Source organism: Furipterus horrens, unplaced genomic scaffold, assembly GCF_987537825.1.
Source record: "Furipterus horrens unplaced genomic scaffold, mFurHor1.1.pri manual_scaffold_1, whole genome shotgun sequence".
Lineage (NCBI taxonomy): Eukaryota > Metazoa > Chordata > Mammalia > Chiroptera > Furipteridae > Furipterus > Furipterus horrens.
The window spans coordinates 22,940,752-22,960,312 of record NW_028327171.1 but is presented as its reverse complement, the minus strand read 5'-3'; the positions used below and the strand labels follow the sequence as shown (position 1 = coordinate 22,960,312).

Sequence of the window (19,561 nt, the reverse complement as noted above, 5' to 3'; positions counted from 1 at the left end):
CTTTTTACAGGTAATGTATTTTCCATATGTGTTATGTGCCATCGTGTCAGCTCCAATTCCTGGCGACTCTGTGAACGAGTGATGTCTATAACAATGTCCTGTCCTCAATAGCCTGGCTTAGGTCCCGTAGATTCATGCCTTCTCTCATGGAATCCATCCATCTCATATTTGGGTCTTCTTTTCCTGCTATCTTCTATTTTTTCCAACATTATAATCTTTTCTAAAGAACCCTGCCGTGTCATAATATGCCTGAAGTAGGATATCAGTTTTAACATTTTTGCCTCTACCTGTTTCAGGCTTAATTTGCTCTAGGACCCACTTGTTCATCTTTCTGGCAGTTGAGGTTATCCAGCACATTTCAAATCAATCAACTTATATTACAAAGAATGCTATTGACTCCCTAAGGTTATTTTCTTTTATTTCAATTATGAATACATACTGTGTTAACATGAAACAAAAATTTAATACTTGGCTCTTATGAGATCTTCTACAGTAGCTCAAAAGCTGCACAATTCCAATCTAATTTCAATCCACCCAATGTACTGGATGGGGTCACCTAGACCCCAGTTCCCCTTCATGTCTTCCTCCATTTTGGAAAAATGGAAAACAGAATCCTAACACCTTTTGAGCATTTCATTCATTCTATAAACGGGTTCTGTAAGACATTGCTTCACGATTTAGCCAGGCCTTTTTACTCTTTGGGGCCACAACGCTCCCTTGCCTGCGGGTTAGGAAATTTCTTAAACCATTGTCTCCCGGTTTCTGCCTGGCCCACCAAAGCAACGGCATCGCACGATCCCCAACATGCAGTATGGGCATCGCTCTCCTCCAGAGGAACGACCAGTCCACTCTTGGCTACTGCAGCTTCGGAGGCTCCAGAGCATCAGCACCAGCCGCGGGCACAGTTTTGACTCAGCTCTCCCTCACGTGGCAGTAACGGCCCAATGTCCTAGGCCCACGCATTCTAGACTGCCGCATGCGCTCACAGTGCCGGAGCTGTCCTGACGCCCCGCCCCCGCCGCACTGTGCAACCGCGTTAACCCTCCCAGGAGGTCCCGGCCACCGGAGCTGCGGGTTCCTACCGAGCTTTGTTTCCCAAATAGGCCCCGGTAGCGCGTCCTGATTGGCTTGCTCTGAAGGCGAAGACAGGACTCATTTGAGACTAGGACCACTTCCTGAAGCTCGCGGCAGGAAGTCATCTGGTGTAGCTGGAGTCCGGTGAAGAAAGTGCAGTTTGTCGCATTGGTAGCGGCGCGAGCCGTTCGGTCTCGCTGCAGTTAGGCGCCGGTTTCCATCCTAGCACCACGGCCTCCTCCTCCAGCCCCGAGCCCGGCGCGGCTGCCCGGGGGGCTCCTTTAGCCTCCTTGACGCCGCTCCAAGGGGCACCTACCTAGCCATCGCCTGGGTCTCCAGGCGGGAGGCTGGCTCCTGGCTTCACCGCTGCGAACCGCAGTAATAAGGACCCTTGTCACCCGTGCCCTCTCTTCCTCTCTGAACCATCGAGACCCTGGCCCAGAGCAGCCTCCTTGGACCTCGGATTAGACGGATCCAAGACGCTCAGCTCCGGCCTTCCTCAGGGCTCTGCATCGTCTCTAATATGTCACCCACCGTCTCCCACAAGGACAACAGTCGGCAACGACGGCCAGGGTCTTTCAACCACTCCTTGGATATGAAGAGCGGCCCTGTGCCGCCGGGCAGCTGGGATGACACTCACCTGGACTTGGTGGGCGGAGAAGGGGCCAAAGAAGCTCTTCTTTCGGACACCGGCACCGGTGATTTCTCAAGACCACCACGTAGCTGCCGGGCCGAATTAAGCAGCATTTTGCTGTTGCTTTTTCTTTACGTCCTTCAGGGCATTCCTTTGGGCCTGGCGGGAAGCATACCACTCATTTTGCAGAGCAAAAATGTTAGCTATACCGATCAAGCTTTCTTCAGTTTTGTCTTTTGGCCCTTCAGTCTCAAATTGCTCTGGGCCCCATTGGTTGATGCGGTTTACTTTAGGAACTTCGGTCGTCGCAAATCTTGGCTTGTTCCTACACAGTATATACTAGGAATCTTCATGATGTATTTATCCACTCAGGTGGACCATTTGCTCGGGAATACGGATGGCAGAGCCCCCGATGTGGTTGCTCTCACAGTGACATTCTTTTTGTTTGAATTCCTGGCCGCCACTCAGGACATCGCTGTGGATGGTTGGGCATTAACTATGTTATCCCGGGAGAACGTGGGTTATGCTTCTACGTGCAACTCAGTGGGCCAAACAGCGGGCTACTTTTTGGGCAATGTTTTGTTCTTGGCCCTTGAATCAGCAGACTTTTGTAACAAATACTTGCGGTTTCAGCCTCAACCCAGGGGAATCGTTACTCTTTCAGGTAGTGTATTTAAACTATGCTGTTAGGTTTATTTTATATTTATGAATCCTTTTTGACAGTGTGTGACGTTGGAGGGAAGCTCATTATTTAAGTTACTGGAAATCATTTTATGGACGATGACACGAGGTAAGTGTTTTGTTGCACTGAAACGAGAATGACTACATTGGAGTAATCATAAGTGATCAGGACTGTGCAGTAAGCAGGGAGAGGCAACCCATCCAGTAACATTGTTGTGGAATGGCAAGCAAAATTCAGTCTAGGGATCTGTTGCCTAATACACAGATGCACTTTTTTTTTTCTTCTCACCCAAGGACATGCTTATTGATTTTAGACAGAAGGGAGGGAGAGGGAGAGAAACATTAATTGGTTGCATTTCATAAGCACCCTGACTGAGACAAACCCCACTAGGGACCAAACCCGCAACCCAGGCATGTGCCCCAACCGGGAATGAACTCACAGCCGTGAAGGATCTATCGGACCAGGCTCAAACAAATTGAACCACACTTGCCAGTGCCAGGTACACATTTTTTAAAAGTCTGGCTAGTGTGAAGATACAAATCCAGCTTGACACCTGTGCTTCACATTTTCCTTTTTTCTTGTCTTGGATTGAGATTTCTAGCCCCTATCCTTATATCAAGAGTCATTGTTTAGCTGTCTTGTGAAAAGAATTGGGTTAATTTATTCAAACATTAATTATTGGGCTAAGTGCCTGCTATACAGCAGAGCCCAACCCATAAGGAACTGTAGAGATGCACATTTTAGGGGAGCTCAGAGTTGCTGGCTATTAACTGCCTGGGGGAGTCAGACTTTACATTTTAGATATTTGACCTTGTTGAATTGTAACATTTCCATGAAGTGGGTAAATGGAATTCAAGAATGCACAACACCAGGTGAAGAGGCACGGAAGAAGCCAAGTGCAAATAGGACGGTGCCTGTGATGTTTCAAGTGCCTGAAGCAGTAATCATGGGGACTGGGTTTGGGAAATAGTGCTGAAAGAGAGGTAATGACCAAATTAGTAAGAGTTCCTTTAAATGCTATGAAAGTTTGAAGTTTGTGTAATAAGAAATTGGATGTAAGTTCTACAAAATTTCCTCTTTTTCTGCATGAGTGAAATACATGCTCCTATAAGGTTTTATGAGGATAAAAAAACAAAAACAAAAACAAAAAAACTTTCCTAACAACTAGGAAACAAGTGAAATTACCAATATCAGTAATAACCAACAACAGGAATATAGTAGAATTCTTCATTCTGGTAGTGATGATGAATTTAAACAGCTAAATTTTCTGTCATCTTCCCAGTACTAGATTCGAAATTCCCTGCAGTGTAAATGTCAGGGGTAGGTGTGTGATGAGGGAAGTGTAAGAGTTATAATATTTGAGGAGTGGCAAGGAGGGAGGGATTCACAACTGAACTACTACTCATCCCCTGAAATCTTAGAAACCCCTACACCCTGTAAGGGACCCTCTTTCTACCACAAACTGCTAGTGAGCCCCTACTGTGGATGAAATCATAATTATACTTTTCATTAATTGGTTTGGGACCAAAAATGATTGAGAGCTCATTTGTTCTTCTTTTCATTGTGTACTGGCCTGTTCATGCCACTCTTGAAAGACTAATGAAATGATGTGTTATGTAACATATGAAAGTCTCAGTAGAGAAATTAAGATTTAAAAGACTATGAAAACTAAATTACTAATAAGGTAAATGATAACTTTCTGTTAAGTATGATACAAGAGTGATTGATAAAACAGCATTCCAGAGAATAGCATTCCAGAGCCATTTTAATTATATCTTTACTTAGCCACAGCTGTTCCCCAATAGGAAGATCAAAATTGTGCCATTGGAGTTTTATTTACACTGATTTATTTTAAATAGCTGTCTATTCTGTGGAACTTGAACTTTGTTCTGGAAATTATAAAAGCAGTTTACTGTTTAATTTGACTTTTTATCTGTAGTGGTGTGCTGTTTTTGGTTTAAACATTGTAGGAAGTTAAGTGTTGAGGAGTTTCTGAATTTTCCTTTATGACTTATGAATTCTCTTTATGACTGCACATATCCCAATTATAGCCTTGTACTTTCTGGAACTTATTATACAATAAAAGAAAAGCCAGTGATTTTGAGGAAATTAAAGAGCATAGAAATAATCATGAAGAACATAAAATTGCTTAGGTAATAAAAGGAGAGTCAAACACTGAGGCAAGATGCTTAGAAAATCAGGAAATTAAAAGTAGACCTTATTTTTTTGTAAAATTCTAAAATACGTCCTGTGATTCACACTTTGAGTATTATAAATACATGGAAGTGGAATATATTGAGAAAGAACAGTTTCTGCCATCTAGAAAGCAATAATGTAGTAAATATAGAACAAGAAGGATAGGGTGCAAATAGAATCCCTTAGAAACAAAACCTCGATTATGTTGAGATTGGTTTTGGTACTGTCAAGGGTCCAGGGCAGTAATGAAGTGGGCTTTTTCTGTCCTGCCACATTTGGTTTTCAAGGATCTTTAATAGCAAAAGGGAATGACTTTTTAAGCTGCAGAAACTGATTAAGTAACTCAGAAGAACATAGAGATGAAAACAAAGTTTTATGACTTGAAAGAATCACATATTTCCATTTCTTCATTCTTGTAGATGAAGAAACTGCAGCCAAGTGGCTAGTTATAGATATATACCTACACTTTAGATGTCCTGACTCCTTAAATATAATACGTGTATAACATAGCATAATAAAATATAATATGTGCTCATTGGGCTTTTCTGTGAGAGAAAAGTAGCACTATGGAGGCTGAGGTATAAAAAAACATTGGCCCACTCCTGGACTGTCTAATGCCCAGAAGTGAGAGATCAAAAAGGTGTTTTTTTCTTTTTTTAAGTGATGCATGTTATCCATTTACTCAGCAATGAGTGCCTATTTGGTGCTAGCCCTGTGATAGTGTTATAATTTGTTGAATAAGACCTGAGGTTTTTCTGCTCCTAGTGAATTTATAGTCTAGTGAGGTTTGTAAGCCAAAATGATGGAGGGAGTAAATGGATAATGCAGATGAGTGGGTTGGTACGAAACTGCAGGCGTTTGAGGGGACATTGATGACCTGGAAAACCCATGCTCAGCTAAAGGCAGGGAGTTCAATGCCAATAAATTGTTGTCCTGCTAGATTTTATAAATATTCCAGAGAAGCTGAAAATTTTTTTCTTAATTAAAACAAATATGTTTATTGAGCAAGCAGGGAAGGGGGCAGAGAGAGAGAGAAGCATCAAATCGGTTGCCTGCCATACATGCCCTTACCAGGGATGGAGCCAGCAACCTAGGTATGGTGCCCTAATCAGAAATCAAACCCCCCCAGTTTTGGGGGGGGAGTTGGTTTATTTTTTTAGATTTTATTTATTTATTTTTAGAGAGAGGGGAAGGGAAGGAAAAAGAGAGGGAGAGAAACATTATGTATGAGAAAAAGGTTGCCCCTCACATACCCTCAGCTGGGACCTGGCGCACAACCTAGGCATGTGTGCTGACTGGGAACCGAATCTGTGACCTTTTGGTTCACAGGCCAGCACCCCGTCCACTGAGCCACACCAGCCAGGGCTCAGACCCCCAACCTTTTGGTTTAAGTGATGACGCTCCAACCAACTGAGCCACACTGGCCAGTGCTTTTTTCCCTAATTTTAAAAACACTAATTAGATTCATATAAAGTGTCTTTTGGCCAGATGTAGCTGGTAATTGAGGCTGACTCCTCTGAGCAGTGGTAACAATAATGAATAGAAGAAGTGAATGGAACAGGAAATAGGAAATTTGGGTTTGGGGACAGTGAGCAGGATAGTTTGATATCAGAGAAGAGAGTTAAACATATTAATAATTTATGAATCAGTTTGTTTATAGATAGTCATACACATTAAGTAAGAGAAAAAGGAACTCTTGCTTTGAAAAATCTGTTGCTCTAGGTGTGGAGCTAATCAAACTGGTGATGATCATAATGAAAACTATGTATTCATAAGACATTCATGCTTTGAACTAGGAATGGAGCAGGGCCAATTCTTACTTAGTGACACATTTCTTTGTCTTGCTTTTGAAGCAGTACTCTAATATATTTTATGTTATTAATGATGCTATTCAGAATTGGGTAGAACTAAATGACCCACTTCTAGATAAACTGGTTATTTTAATACAGACCGTAGTACATTCTTTAGTGTCTATATCTAAGCTTAAAGCTTCTCTTACCTTCTCAAAAGTTAAACTATAGAGATAGAGAACAGATTGATAGTTGCTAGGGGTTCAAGGGTGAGGAGAAGATAATGGATTGCCTGAGGGAGAAGATGATGGATAGCCTGAGGGAGTTTTGGGGAGTGATGGAACTGTTCTAAACCTTGGTTATGGTTGTGATTTGAAAATGATCATATCATAGTATATATCATATAGTATACATCACAATGCTTTTGTAGATAAATACATAAAAATAAAAATTAACCAAAATGTTAATAGTGAAATATTTAGATCATTTTTAATAGTAATACCTTTACAATGGTTAGTATACCAGGCTATGTATGTTTTAGCATCAAAGCAATGTTGATAAAGGATAACCAATAGTCAAATGGTCAGTATTGATGGTAATTATGTTCATAAAACTTAGCCTGTTTTCTGGCAGTGACAAAGCCTCTCTTTCAGATCTGTTTGCTTCATTATGTTCATGTGAGCTATGGAAAGCCTTCAGATTAGGGGTCTGAATGATGCATTGTTACTATTTCATTCTTTCATATGCACTGTTTTATCCTCAGAGCACAAAGAAATTACACATAATCCTATCTGCAAACAGTACTGAAACCTGTTTAACCTGTTCTTATTCTCTTTTTCTTCTGCTAGTGGTATCAAGGAGTTTAATTCTAGATGAAGATTTTGTTCATTAAAATTGGGAGAATATACTAAGCAAAATTTTTTTTAATTGCTTAGAGAGCTGGAATTCTTAAAGTAGTATATAACTGAAAAACTTTTAATTTTCACTTGACATTTACATAGAAACCGTTAATTGAAATTTCTGGTGACAGTGATAATAATACATTTTTTTTAGGATTTCTTAAATAGTTAATTTAAGCCAAGTAAGGAACAAAAACTTTCTGAATGATAATAATATTATAGATGAAATTCTGTAAACAGGTCATTATTTGTCACGTTTCACAGATGACCTTAAGGATGCAATAATAATGAACATTAGCCTCATTTAAGGAATAATCTTAAATTTTTGTTCATTTCTTTCAAATTAGGTTTCAAAACGTCCTGTTAACAAAAATTAGAAATGGTTGTCATGTTATTTTGGTGAACTTTAATCATAACTTGTATATATTATCGTGTTTTAAGATGGATACCTTTGTGTTTAAGAATGTTTTGTTTTTCTTCTGATATCTAAAATTAAATATAACTTTTCCATGTAGGAGAAAGAGCTCACCTCAGAATACATATTTCCATATATGCTTGAATCATTTTAGCGTCTTTAATTTGTGTCACTTGAGTAGCTTAGCTTTGTTTATCTTTAGACTTGTGGAGACTAAATAATTAGCCACTTCATGTAAATTATTGTTTCAACATTAATTTTTTTTAAAACAAAATTTTTTGCAGGTAGTGTGAAAGATTACAAAACCCAAATGCAGATTTAGGTTCAAGTTCTGCCTCAATAATTTTACCTGTGGCAAAGATTTAAATATTCTGGGCTTCTTTTCCTCATGTTTACATACTAATAATGCCTGCTTTACCTGTCTCACATTTTGCTGTGAATATCAAATTAGGTAACATACAAGAAAGGAGCATTTAAATACAAGGTGAAAATTGGTCTAAACAAATAATGCTATTGTCGCCATCATAAGTGAGGTTCAGGTGGTGGTGATCACCATCAGCTAGCACTGCCGCTGAGCAAGACCAAACACAAAGGAAAGTTCCTTCCTGAAGAATGCTCTGCTTGTTTTTGAGAAAAGGTAACTAGGCTCCATGAACAGCTCTATGAGCAATAAAATAACAAATAAACATATATAAAAAGGAGTACAAATCTAGAATGTTAGAGCTGGAAAGCATCTGGGATTTTCTAGCCAAGGCCTCTTACTTTATAGATGATGAAACTGCCAGGGTTTCTCAATAAGTTTTATAGTGGCAGACTAAAATGCATTTCTCAGGGTGATTAAGGAGGTACAGGCTTTGAAGTTTATTGTATAAGGCATCAAATCACAATTTTATCGCTAAGAACATCAGGCATAAGCTTTCTAAGTCTGTTTCTTTATTTGTAAACTGGGACTAGTGATAAATTAATCTCTTGGGTTGTTGTGGTAAAGGAGATGGTATATGTAAGATGCTTAGCACATTTATGGCAAATGATATACATTCAATAAAGGGTGCCTTTATTATTACTATTATTTTGAGCTACTACAGAGAAACTTTCAGAACATTATTCACTTTCACTGCTTTATTTGTTCAAAATAATGGCTAATGACCTAGCTATCTTTCACAGAAACAACCCAAACAGTAATTTTCATGTGTCCCCATTGTGCAACTACAAGTATGAAAAAATTGTTTCTGTATTTCAGTATTGAAAAGAAAAGAATAGTCTTAAACAGTTTAAAACATTAGAATGTTTAAGAATAAAAGTTGGAAAATCTAAACGATCATCTGTTTATTGTCTAAGCTGACATAATTTAATAAAGAACTGAAATGGCTTAGGTGCTTAAGAAGTATGATTGATGGATTGGTCATATGGGATTTGAAAATCATCTTTCCCAAGCCCAAGCACTTTTCTTGAATAATTGCACATAGACTTGTTTTCAACCAGCCCACTAAATGTCTGTAACCATTTCCTTTTTTCTTGTTAAGTATTACTGTGTATTTTGGGTCTATGTAATGTATGTTTAACAGAGCCAGGACTGTCTTGTTCATCTGCAATGCCTGGTACTTCTGGTACCTTGAACATGATAGGCACATTGTGCCTTTTTTTTTTTTCTTTAACAGATTTTAGTTGAAGAAAAGTTGTACACAGAACTATTTACTATTAATGAAGTTATGTCATTTCAAAAGTTAATTATAGATTTTAACATTTTAAATTTCAGATTTCCTTTTTTTCTGGGGAAGTATATTTTTGATAACAACAACTTTAGTAGCAGTTCTGAAAAAGGAAAACAAAGAGGTATCAGTAGGAAAAGAAGAAACCCAAGGGATCACAGATACCTACAAGCTGCTTTTTGCAATTATAAAAATGCCAGCAGTTCTGACATTTTGTCTTCTGATTTTAACTGCAAAGGTAAGCTATTTATAAAGCTATTTCACAATTCTGTTATAATTATCAATATCATAAGATACTTCTGTAACCTTTCAGATCCTAAGCTCCTTTCCACTACTATTAGAATATAACAGTAAAAAACTATTTTCACCCTGGCTGGTGTGGCTCAGTGGATTGAGCACCAGCCTGTGAACCAAAGGTTTGCCAATTCGATTCCCAGTTGGGGCACATGCCCGGGTTGCAGGCTGGGTCCCCCGTTGGGGGGGCGTGCGGGAAGTGACTGATTTCTCTCTCCCACACTGATGCTTCTCTACCTCTCTTTCTCCTTCCCTTCCCCTTCTCTCTACAAAGTAAATAAATAAAATATAAAACGTTTTTTTTCATTTTATTAAATGTGTTTTAAAAGGTGTGACGATGTCAAATATAATTTCAAAATAAACTAAATGGGGATTTTGAAAAGAATTGTGCCAATTTGAAGTATGTCTGTAAATGTGAAATTTTATTTAATGAATAATATTAATGCTTGGTATAAAAGTGATTGCCTTGGAAAATACAATAGCTCTACTGTTATAATGAATATACATTTAATGTCAGATATAGTAAAATTGTTTACTTGGGATGTGATTTAAAAAGATATAGAAATGTATGAATATTAGAAGTTTATTTAAAAATTAGTTGAATTTTTTTTTTAATGTTATAAGGAAATATACCATAAAAGAAATGGAGATTTTGGTGATTTTTATTTTATTCTTTATGCTTTCTGTATTAAGGTGCTCTAATTTTATAGTTCTAAAACATTTTAAAGAGATTATGCTAGAAGAAAGGTAAGTATACTTTGTTATAGTGAGCTATTGCTACTGCTGGAATTAATATTTCTAAAATCTAAAAGCAGTTATAGATGTTTCATATTAATATTTAAACTTATCTACATAAACACTTCATAGCTAATTTTGACAACCCTGAAGTAAAAATTTTAACCTCAGTGTTTTCAAACAGTGAATGTTTCCTCCTGTAATGATAAGGTGGGTTAAATTTTAAGGAAACATTAGGTTTAAACTTAAAGAACTTAAGGTTCAACTGTAGGAAATGCTGTAAGGTTCAAGGATGATAGTATTAACTGATTACATAATTTAGAGATTACCCTTGGTAACATTTTTGGTATATTTTCCAGCTTACTTCCCCCTATATATATATGTGTGTGTGTGTCCACATGTGTATGTACATATACTTTACATATATAAATATAATAAATTAATTATAATCAAATTGATATTAATACTATATATATTTATATACACCTAAGTACTTTAAAAATGTAATTGGATAATACTGTATATACATTTGTATCTTATTTTTGTCTTATGATTCCATAGTCCTGTATCATTAAATGATATTTTAGAATGTTTTAATAACCATATAATTGTCACAGTGAATTAAATTGCTATAATTTATTCAATAATTTTTCTGTTGTATATTTAATTTGCTTAACTTTTTTAATTATAAAAATGCAATAATGAATTTTTTGCAGAAGTTTTTCTTTGATGTTCTGAATACTTCCCAACAATAGATTCTTAAATGGGCAGTTAGCAGGTTAGTGAATATAATTGCTGAATTACTTTTTAAAAGATTAAAATAACTTATACTGTCCCAGTAATAAGAAGGCACTTCAATTACAGAGTCTAGAGTCTCATGTTCCCCTTTTTAAAAAAACCTCACCAATAGTAACATTACTTTTCCCTGCTTTAGAGTTTTATATAAATGAAATATCCAGTATATATTTTGATGTCTAGCTCTGGTATTCTTTTATTCAACATTATATTTGTGTGATTTAGCTATATTGTTACTTATAACAATAGTTTGTTCATTTCATTGTTTATAACATTCCACTGTATGAATATGCCACAATTTATTCTATTAACAGATATTTAGATTATTTCTACTTTTGGACTATTATGAATAGTGTTTCTATGAATATTCATGTACATTACTTTCGGTGAACATAGATGCACATTTCTGATGAGTAAATATCTAGGAATATAATTACTGGATCATAAGAATTATTATATTAGTATATATTGCCAAACTATTTTCCGGAGTGATTGTTTCAATTCCCCTACCATCAGCAGTGTAAGAGAATTCAAATTGCTTCACAGCCTTGAAAACAGATTTACTCTCATTGCAATTTCAGCCTTTTTGATGGGTATGTAGACATTTCATTATGGTTATGATTTGCATTTCCCTGATGACTAAAGAAATCGACCATTTTTTTCGTATGGTTATGGCCATTTGAATGTCCAGTGTTGCCTTTTTCTTTAAATTTGTAGAATTTTTTTTATATATATCCTAGATATGAGGTTATTGTTAGATGTGTATATTACAAATATCGCCTACTATACCAGTTTTAAGACAGAGTAAATATTGAAGTGAGTTTGTGTATCAAATTTTTATAAAAGGAGTGGGTGAAATATAAGTGAAATTATTTTCTGGACTTAGGTGAAATATTTTGACCTTTAATATCTTTTTTATGGTGAAATTTGTTTTCTGGCTCCATTCCAAGAAATTAAAAGTATCAAGAATTTAGCATTCCTTTTTTAAGAAAATTTTTATTTTATAGAGTTTCATATTTATTAAAAAATTACTGTATCATTTAAAGAATTCCCATATATATTTATCCAGATTTTCTAATGGTTAATATTTAGTTCCACTTTCTATTTTTGCACTCTTATCTATTACATATTTCTTCTGAAATATTTGAGAGTAATTTGCATATACCATGTCCCTTTATCCATAAATACCTAAGTGTGTATTTTCTAAGAACAACTTCCTCTTACAAAGTCACAACTTTGTAAAAAATTAGGAAATTTTAAATTGATACAATACTATTATCTAATCATAGTCCATATTCAAATTTCACCAGTTGTCCCAATAATGGACTTTATTACCTTATTTTTTTTCTTGTGAGGGATCACACATTACACTTAGCTGGCACGAGTCTGTCTTTAGCCTTTATGAGTTGAACATTTTTAAAGAATATAAGCCTTTCATTTATGTTTATTTGATGTTTCTTTATATTTAGGCTCAGTTATACATATATGTCAGAAATATCACAGAAATAATATTGTGATGTCTGCGGAGAATTATATCTGGAGCCATATCATATCGGTTTATTCCATTAACTATTGTAAACTTTGATTACTTCGTCACCCATTTTAAAGTGACTTTCCTTTTGTAATTAAAAACTAATTTATGGGGAGATAACCTTAAGACTATCTAAATATCTTAATTGACCTTAAATTTTACTTACCACTCTTAGCATCCTTCCTTTTTGTCGTTGTTTTTAAGAATTAATCTAACCACTTTTTTTCTTCCCCCTCATTTTATTTAGCTTCTCAGATATGTTTTCTCAGGATTACTTTCGAAACATTAGAAGACTTTTGAAAATTTGTTATGGTTAGTCAGAAATCATCAAAAATATTTATTTGTAGCAGTGCTGTTTCATTTTAACCAGATTTATTTGGAGTCAATTAAAACTTTTCTTTTGAACTTAGAATATACAAATCAGCAAATTTGGACTTGGATACTTTATTATATGATATTGAACTTTTGAAATGGAAATTTAATTGTAATTAGAGCCATCTAAAGTTCCTAAGAGGGCTGAAATTTTAGTTATTTTTCACTGAATATTATTCATAGACCAGAGGGCCAAGTGTACCTTCTCTAACTTGATTGTTGTACCAGATATAATAGTATGATACTTGTAACTGACATGGGTCAATAATGAGATTGAGCTTCTTGAAGAACTTACATATACTTGGAGGAAAATATTTCAAAAGTCAGAAATTAAAATACTTTTTTGTTTTTATATTGCAGATTGGTTTTTCAGCAGCAGATGCCGTAACCGGACTGAAATTGGTAGAAGAGGGAGTACCTAAGGAACATTTAGCCTTATTGGCAGTTCCAATGGTCCCTTTGCAGATAATATTGCCTCTGATTATCAGCAAATACACTGCAGGTCCCCAGCCACTAAACGTATTTTACAAAGCTATGCCTTACAGGTAAAAACAAAATAAAACTTTCCTAAATAAGAAGGGTTGAATGAGGATTATTCATCTGTATCACTAATATCTGTGTGTAGAGTATATATGGAAAAAAGGCTTGAAAAGCATCTTTACTATCTTTAATATGCACTTTTATCTCTTTTTTAATCTCCTTGTAGGTTTTGGATATAGGCTTTTCTCGTGTGGTAGACACAGATTTCTGTTTTAGTTGTTTTTTAACCTAAAATGGAAGTCAGCTCAGTGTTTCTTCTTTTTTTCTATAGGTTATTGTTTGGATTAGAGTTTGCGCTACTGGTTTGGTGGACTCCTAAAGTAGAACATCAAGGGGGATTCCCTGTATATTTCTATATTACATTGCTGATGAGTTATGCGTTACACCAGGTAAACTTGTTGTTTTCTCAGGAAGTAAACTGTTCTTTGTAAAATAAAGAAGACATTTTTCTTTGGTTGTCTTAAAATAATGGTAGTAAATTTTAAGATTTAAGCACAAATCTGACAATGAAATTATTTGACAGTGGACTTTAAACCTTGAGACTTTTGTTTTAATGAGTTCTATTTATGGAGAGCTCCTTCTTCATTTACTACATTTTTTTTTTGTCCATTTGACAAGTATTTCTTACATTTCAGAATTTATTCCAAAACTAGTAATTCTACCCTTGCTAAGTATTCCTCAGTCCATCCCTGGACTTGAGTTCTTTCTTTCCTCTAGTCCTAATATTTTTTCTTTCTTTCTGAAAGTATTGAAAAATAATGATGGCTACTGGATTAAAGTTTCCAGGTTTTTGGTTTATGTTCTGTATTAAAAGTTATGGCTTATTCTTTGTGATTTTGGAAGCTGTATGCTTTTTCCTTTTTAAAAAAATTTTTTAAAAGATTTTATTATTTTTAGAGAAAGAGAAGGAGTGAAACATGAATGTGCGAGAAATAACATCGATTGGTAGATTGCCTGTCACATGCTTCCAACTGGGGACCTGGCCCGCAACCCAGGCATGTGCCCTGACTTGGAATCAAACCAGCAACCCTTTGGTTTCACAGGCTGGTGCTCAATCTACTGAGCCACACCAGCCTTTTCCTTTTCCTTCTTTATTAAATGTTTGTAATCCCTAAAAAAAGTGAGCCCACCCTGACTGGTGCAGCTTAGTTGCATGGCCATCCACCTGCAGAACAAAGGGGTCCTGGTTCACTGGTTTAATTCCTTCCGGGCACATGCTTGGGTTGCCAGCTGGGTCCCCAGTTGGGCCGTGTATGAGAGGCAGCCAATAAGTGTTTCTTTCACATGTCGATGTTTCTCTCCCTGTATCTCTCCCTTCCTTCCCCTCTTTTTGAAAAAAAATAATTAAATCTTAAAAAAAAAATGATCCTCACTTCCTGCTGTTCCAGATGGGGTTTTGTTGTAGGGGCAGGTGATTCAAGTAAATGTCAGTTGCCCAGCAGTATCCTTTGGAATTCAACTGCAAATTTTGTTGATATGGAACCTAGCTTAAACATTTTGAAACTTATATTTACCAATTCCACGCTGTTTTTAACTGAAACCTGCCAGGTAATCTAATTTTTTTGCATACGATTGCATCATTTAGGAGAACTCCATTGTGGATCAGGTCTCATTAACTGTATGTAAATCATGGAGGCTAGGGTGTCAAATATAACTTCCTTTTGTTTTGCACATACTTAGTTAATACTAGGCACAAAATAAAAGTTAACAGATGTGCTTTAGCCTAGCAAATGCTTCACTATCTGTAAGTAAAAAAACAAACTATGCTGTAGTAGCCCAAAAATCATTTGTTTGGCTTTGGATTTCACTAGAGAATTTTCCAAAGTGTAGTCATCAAAACTCAGACAGCCAGATGCTTTGTGGGAAAAAAGGTACAAGGTAAGTAAATTTGAGAAATGGTATATGACATAACCCCTGTTTATATAATTTCTTCAACAAATAGTAAGTGTACTCTGATTCCATGCCAGAAAACATTCTAAGTTCTAAAATATTATAGTTAACAAATCATGCTGAAATCCCTGCCCTTGAAGAGTTCGTATCCTCTAGGCTTTCAGAAGGCCTACAGTGAAAGGGACCTGTCTAATTTCATGTGATATAGTGTTTCTCAGTCTTATTTGATATCAGAACATCCCATGAAACAGTATTCAAAGGAATGTTGTTTTGGAAACATGGTTTATTTCCATGTTCCTAAATGGAGGGTTAATTCTTGCCTCTTAAGCACTTTTGCCTTTAAAGAGATTTTTATTTTTCTTTTCAGTTTGTCACATAAATTTTGAAATGTTAATTTTCTTCTATGTATATAGAAGAAAATTATATATATGTATATAATTGTATTTCATGTTTCTTAAAATATTTGAGTGCTTACATGTATAATACATATATACATATAAATGGACATACACATATGTATGATATATTTAGGTGCAGTACAAATATGAGCTTTTGGTTATTCCTATGTGCATCTTCAAGACCACCTTATCTGTCATTTTCTCTTGAGCCTTCCTTGACTTCTTACAGTGAAATTAAACTCTCATTTATTTAGGCCCCAGTAGCATGATGTATATACTTCTATTTACAATATTTAGCTTTATAGAGTCTAGTACTAAAGATATTTTACATTTTCCTTGTAGGTTACATTGTACAGCATGTATGTTTCCATAATGGCTTTTAATGCAAAGGTTAGTGATCCACTTATTGGAGGAACATATATGACCCTTTTAAATACCGTGTCCAATCTGGGAGGAAACTGGCCTTCTACAGTAGCCCTTTGGCTGGTAGATCCCCTCACTGTGAAAGAGTGTGTTGGAGCATCAAACCAGAATTGTCGAACACCTGATGCTGTTGAGGTATGTATATTGTAATTTTAGATAACATTAAACTGATACTAAGATATTAATATCCTCATTTTGCCTCTAGAATTACTATATTTAAAAAATCATATCTGCCTATAGTTTTTAGTGTAGAACTCTACATATTTTTTCTTTCCCATTATAACTAAGGGTTATAATGCACTCAAATCAATCAGAGTAGCTTAGTCGAAGGTGCCTCTCAACAAGGGAGAAGCAGTCTCTCTCCCTGCCACTGAGGATCATTGTCCTACACAATCGGTACTTAATAAATGCATTATTAATAGTTACGTTTTATAATGATAGCAAAAGGGAAATTTCATTGGCTGTTCATTTAACAATTGTAGGTAAAACCAGGTGGTTAGTAGTTTGTTGATACATTATTTGAAAGTAACATTGGCCTACTTCTAGAGTAGATTCATTGGGTATTTGTTCACATTTTAAACACGAAAAGCTGTATCTTGAAAATGAGTATTGTTTATAGCACCAGCTGAAAATTGCTTTTAATCATGTTAGTACTGAGAGATTAAGATACATTAACAAGTTAAAAAAAAAAAGACTTTGATTAATCTTTTAAGTTACAAAGTAGAAACATGTAAATTGCTAAATACTTCCATTTTGAAATTATGGAATATTTATCAAAATTTTATTTTTACAGCTTTGTAAAAAACTCGGTGGCTCCTGTGTTACAGCACTGGATGGTTATTATGTGGAGTCCATGATCTGTGTGCTGCTTGGATTTGGGTGGTGGCTCTTTCTTGGTCCAAAATTTAAAAAGTTACAGGATGAAGGACCATCTTCATGGAAGTGCAAAAGGAGCAATTAATGCATTCACTACTGGGCATTCTAAGAGAGGTAACTATAGTTTAGTTTTAATTCAGCGAGCTATGATAATCAGTGCACAGGAGTATAAAATACTGCTTTAAACAAGGAAATTATTACTATAAAATGCCAAATGGTTAAAAAATAGAGACCTCTCTCTATACATGATTATATTTTTTCCTTGCCTTGTCAATGCATTTACAGTTTACTTAAGGTCAGGAAATGGGTTCTAGCACAACTTTTCTGGCCTTGTTATTTGATTTATATCTTTTAAATTTACTGACCAAAGTATGTTTTAAGCAGCAATACAGTAGCCATGAGTGGTAACCATGCAGTCAAGTATTCTTATCAGTTTCTATCATTGAGTGGTATTTAAAGTTATTATAAAATATATTAAATGGAAAAGAGCTTGATATTCACATGTAACTATAACACTCCTGACCTGTTGAGAGTTAAATCTTAATTTGAATTGCAAATTGTTAAATTTTATGTGGAATTTCCTGAGAAGAACATTTAGACCACTGAATGAAATGCCACGTTAGTTGTATTTTTCTGACCACGTCCACATTATCCTAGGAATCTGTCTTAAAAAGACTATTTTAAATGTAGTTCCTGCTTTTGTAGGCATTAAAGATTTGTACGAAGATTATTCAAACTATTTTGTATAAAATGAAAGCTATGGTTTTTAATTTATTGATTCCCCTGTCTACCCTATTTGGGAAGATACTTTGATTCCTTATTAACTTTTATCCTAAAGCTTACATATGTTTTTTGTTATAAGTGCTATATGGCACACAGAAATCTCATGAGGGGATCAAAGTTAGTGTTGTATGTATGTTCTTAGCAAAACGTTGAAAATAAAAATTAAATGTTTTCCTTCAAGTAGGTTTTTTTTTTTTAATTGAGAGAAAAGAAAACCGTAAAGCTTTCAGATTAAGTAAAATTTAAGTGAGTAACACTGTAATTTTTTTTTAAATGCTCTAAGAAGAGGGACAAAGACATTTTGTGCCTTTGACAAATTAAATCATGTGGTGGAAGAGTGTTTCTTAATTAAGCACTTTACTAGTGAGAAAAGGTCTCACAATTATTTTATATCAAATCAGGTACTGTATTTCCACTTTTAAAACACAGTCTTCTGTTTGTAAATTATGTTTTCCAGTAGAGAATTGCTATTCCAGGAAAATAAAGCTTTTCAGTACTTTAGCAATTTCCAACATATTATGTACAGCCAGTAATAAATTTCTTTGCATATTTTGTGTTGTGTGTTACTCTGACTTTTAAAAGAGTATAAATCATTCAGAAGTTAGAGGAAAAGAGAAATAAGTAGTCAGTCTTACTTAATAATTTTATTTTTGTGGAAAAATATATGCTAACTTCTGATTTTGTTAATTTTACAATATAGGTTGAATTTTAGAGTGGGGTTTTTATAAGTAACGGAGGATAAAATGGGTGGGAGAAAATGGCACTCAGCATCTGAAGAAAGGTAGAGGCAGTAGCCTCTAGAACTCATGCACTGCCATTGGAAAGCCTGTGTTGCGCATTGATGTTGGATCCTGAAGAATCATCTGGAAACTCATCGTAGAGACAAACAGTCTACGTCAAACAATAGACTAGTACTTTATCACATCGGTTATGCATATCAGGTGTTATAATTGAAATGTTTACTTGAATAAAGAATAAAACCCATTTAACTTTAACATGTGAAATGTATTTTGATTTTTAATTTTTAGAATAGGTAGCTCACATTGCCTTAATCACCTTTTATTTCTTTCCGATTCATATTATTACAAATTATACATATTTTCAAACATACTTTAAAGTCCACAGATCTCTAGTGACTGAAGGTTTTTGTTTTGTTTTTTTAAATTTATTTTAGAGAGAGAGAGGAAGGCGGGGTTGAGGGGAGAGAGAAAGGGAGAGAGTGATGGAAATGCTGATTTGTCGTTCCACTTATTATATGTATTCATGTATTCTTTGGTTAATTCTTCTATGTGCCCTCACTGGGGCTTGAACCTGTGATCTTGGCGTATCAGGATGATGCTCTAACCAGCTGAGCTACCCGGCTAGAGCTAATGACTGAAGTTTTAAAATATATTTTAAACCTTTTAACTATGAGGTGAAAGCCAGTTATTGCATTTGCTCTAGAAATGAACACTTATTTTAAGTTGTAGTCATTTGGTTATTTGCATACATGCTTATAATGCGTGCATCAAATGACTTCTTTATA

General features: G+C 35.3%; 1 protein-coding gene across 2 annotated transcripts; it reads left to right on the top strand.

Moving 5' to 3' along the window:
- The first annotated feature begins 1,179 nt into the window (after positions 1 to 1,179).
- On the top strand, positions 1,180 to 19,031 carry SLC33A1 (solute carrier family 33 member 1). 2 transcript variants are annotated; one of them, XM_090273101.1, is made up of 7 exons: positions 1,180 to 2,372; positions 9,447 to 9,637; positions 13,487 to 13,671; positions 13,938 to 14,055; positions 16,297 to 16,512; positions 17,171 to 17,367; positions 18,737 to 19,031. In XM_090273101.1, exons 1-6 carry the CDS (start codon positions 1,598 to 1,600, stop codon positions 17,336 to 17,338), a joined length of 1,653 nt encoding a protein of 550 aa, XP_090129227.1. In that variant the 5' UTR covers positions 1,180 to 1,597; the 3' UTR covers positions 17,339 to 17,367; positions 18,737 to 19,031. The 2 variants fall into 2 exon arrangements, with proteins under 2 accessions (XP_090129227.1, XP_090129219.1); XM_090273093.1 differs by having other exon boundaries at positions 17,171 to 19,031.
- Positions 19,032 to 19,561: the final 530 nt, after the last annotated feature.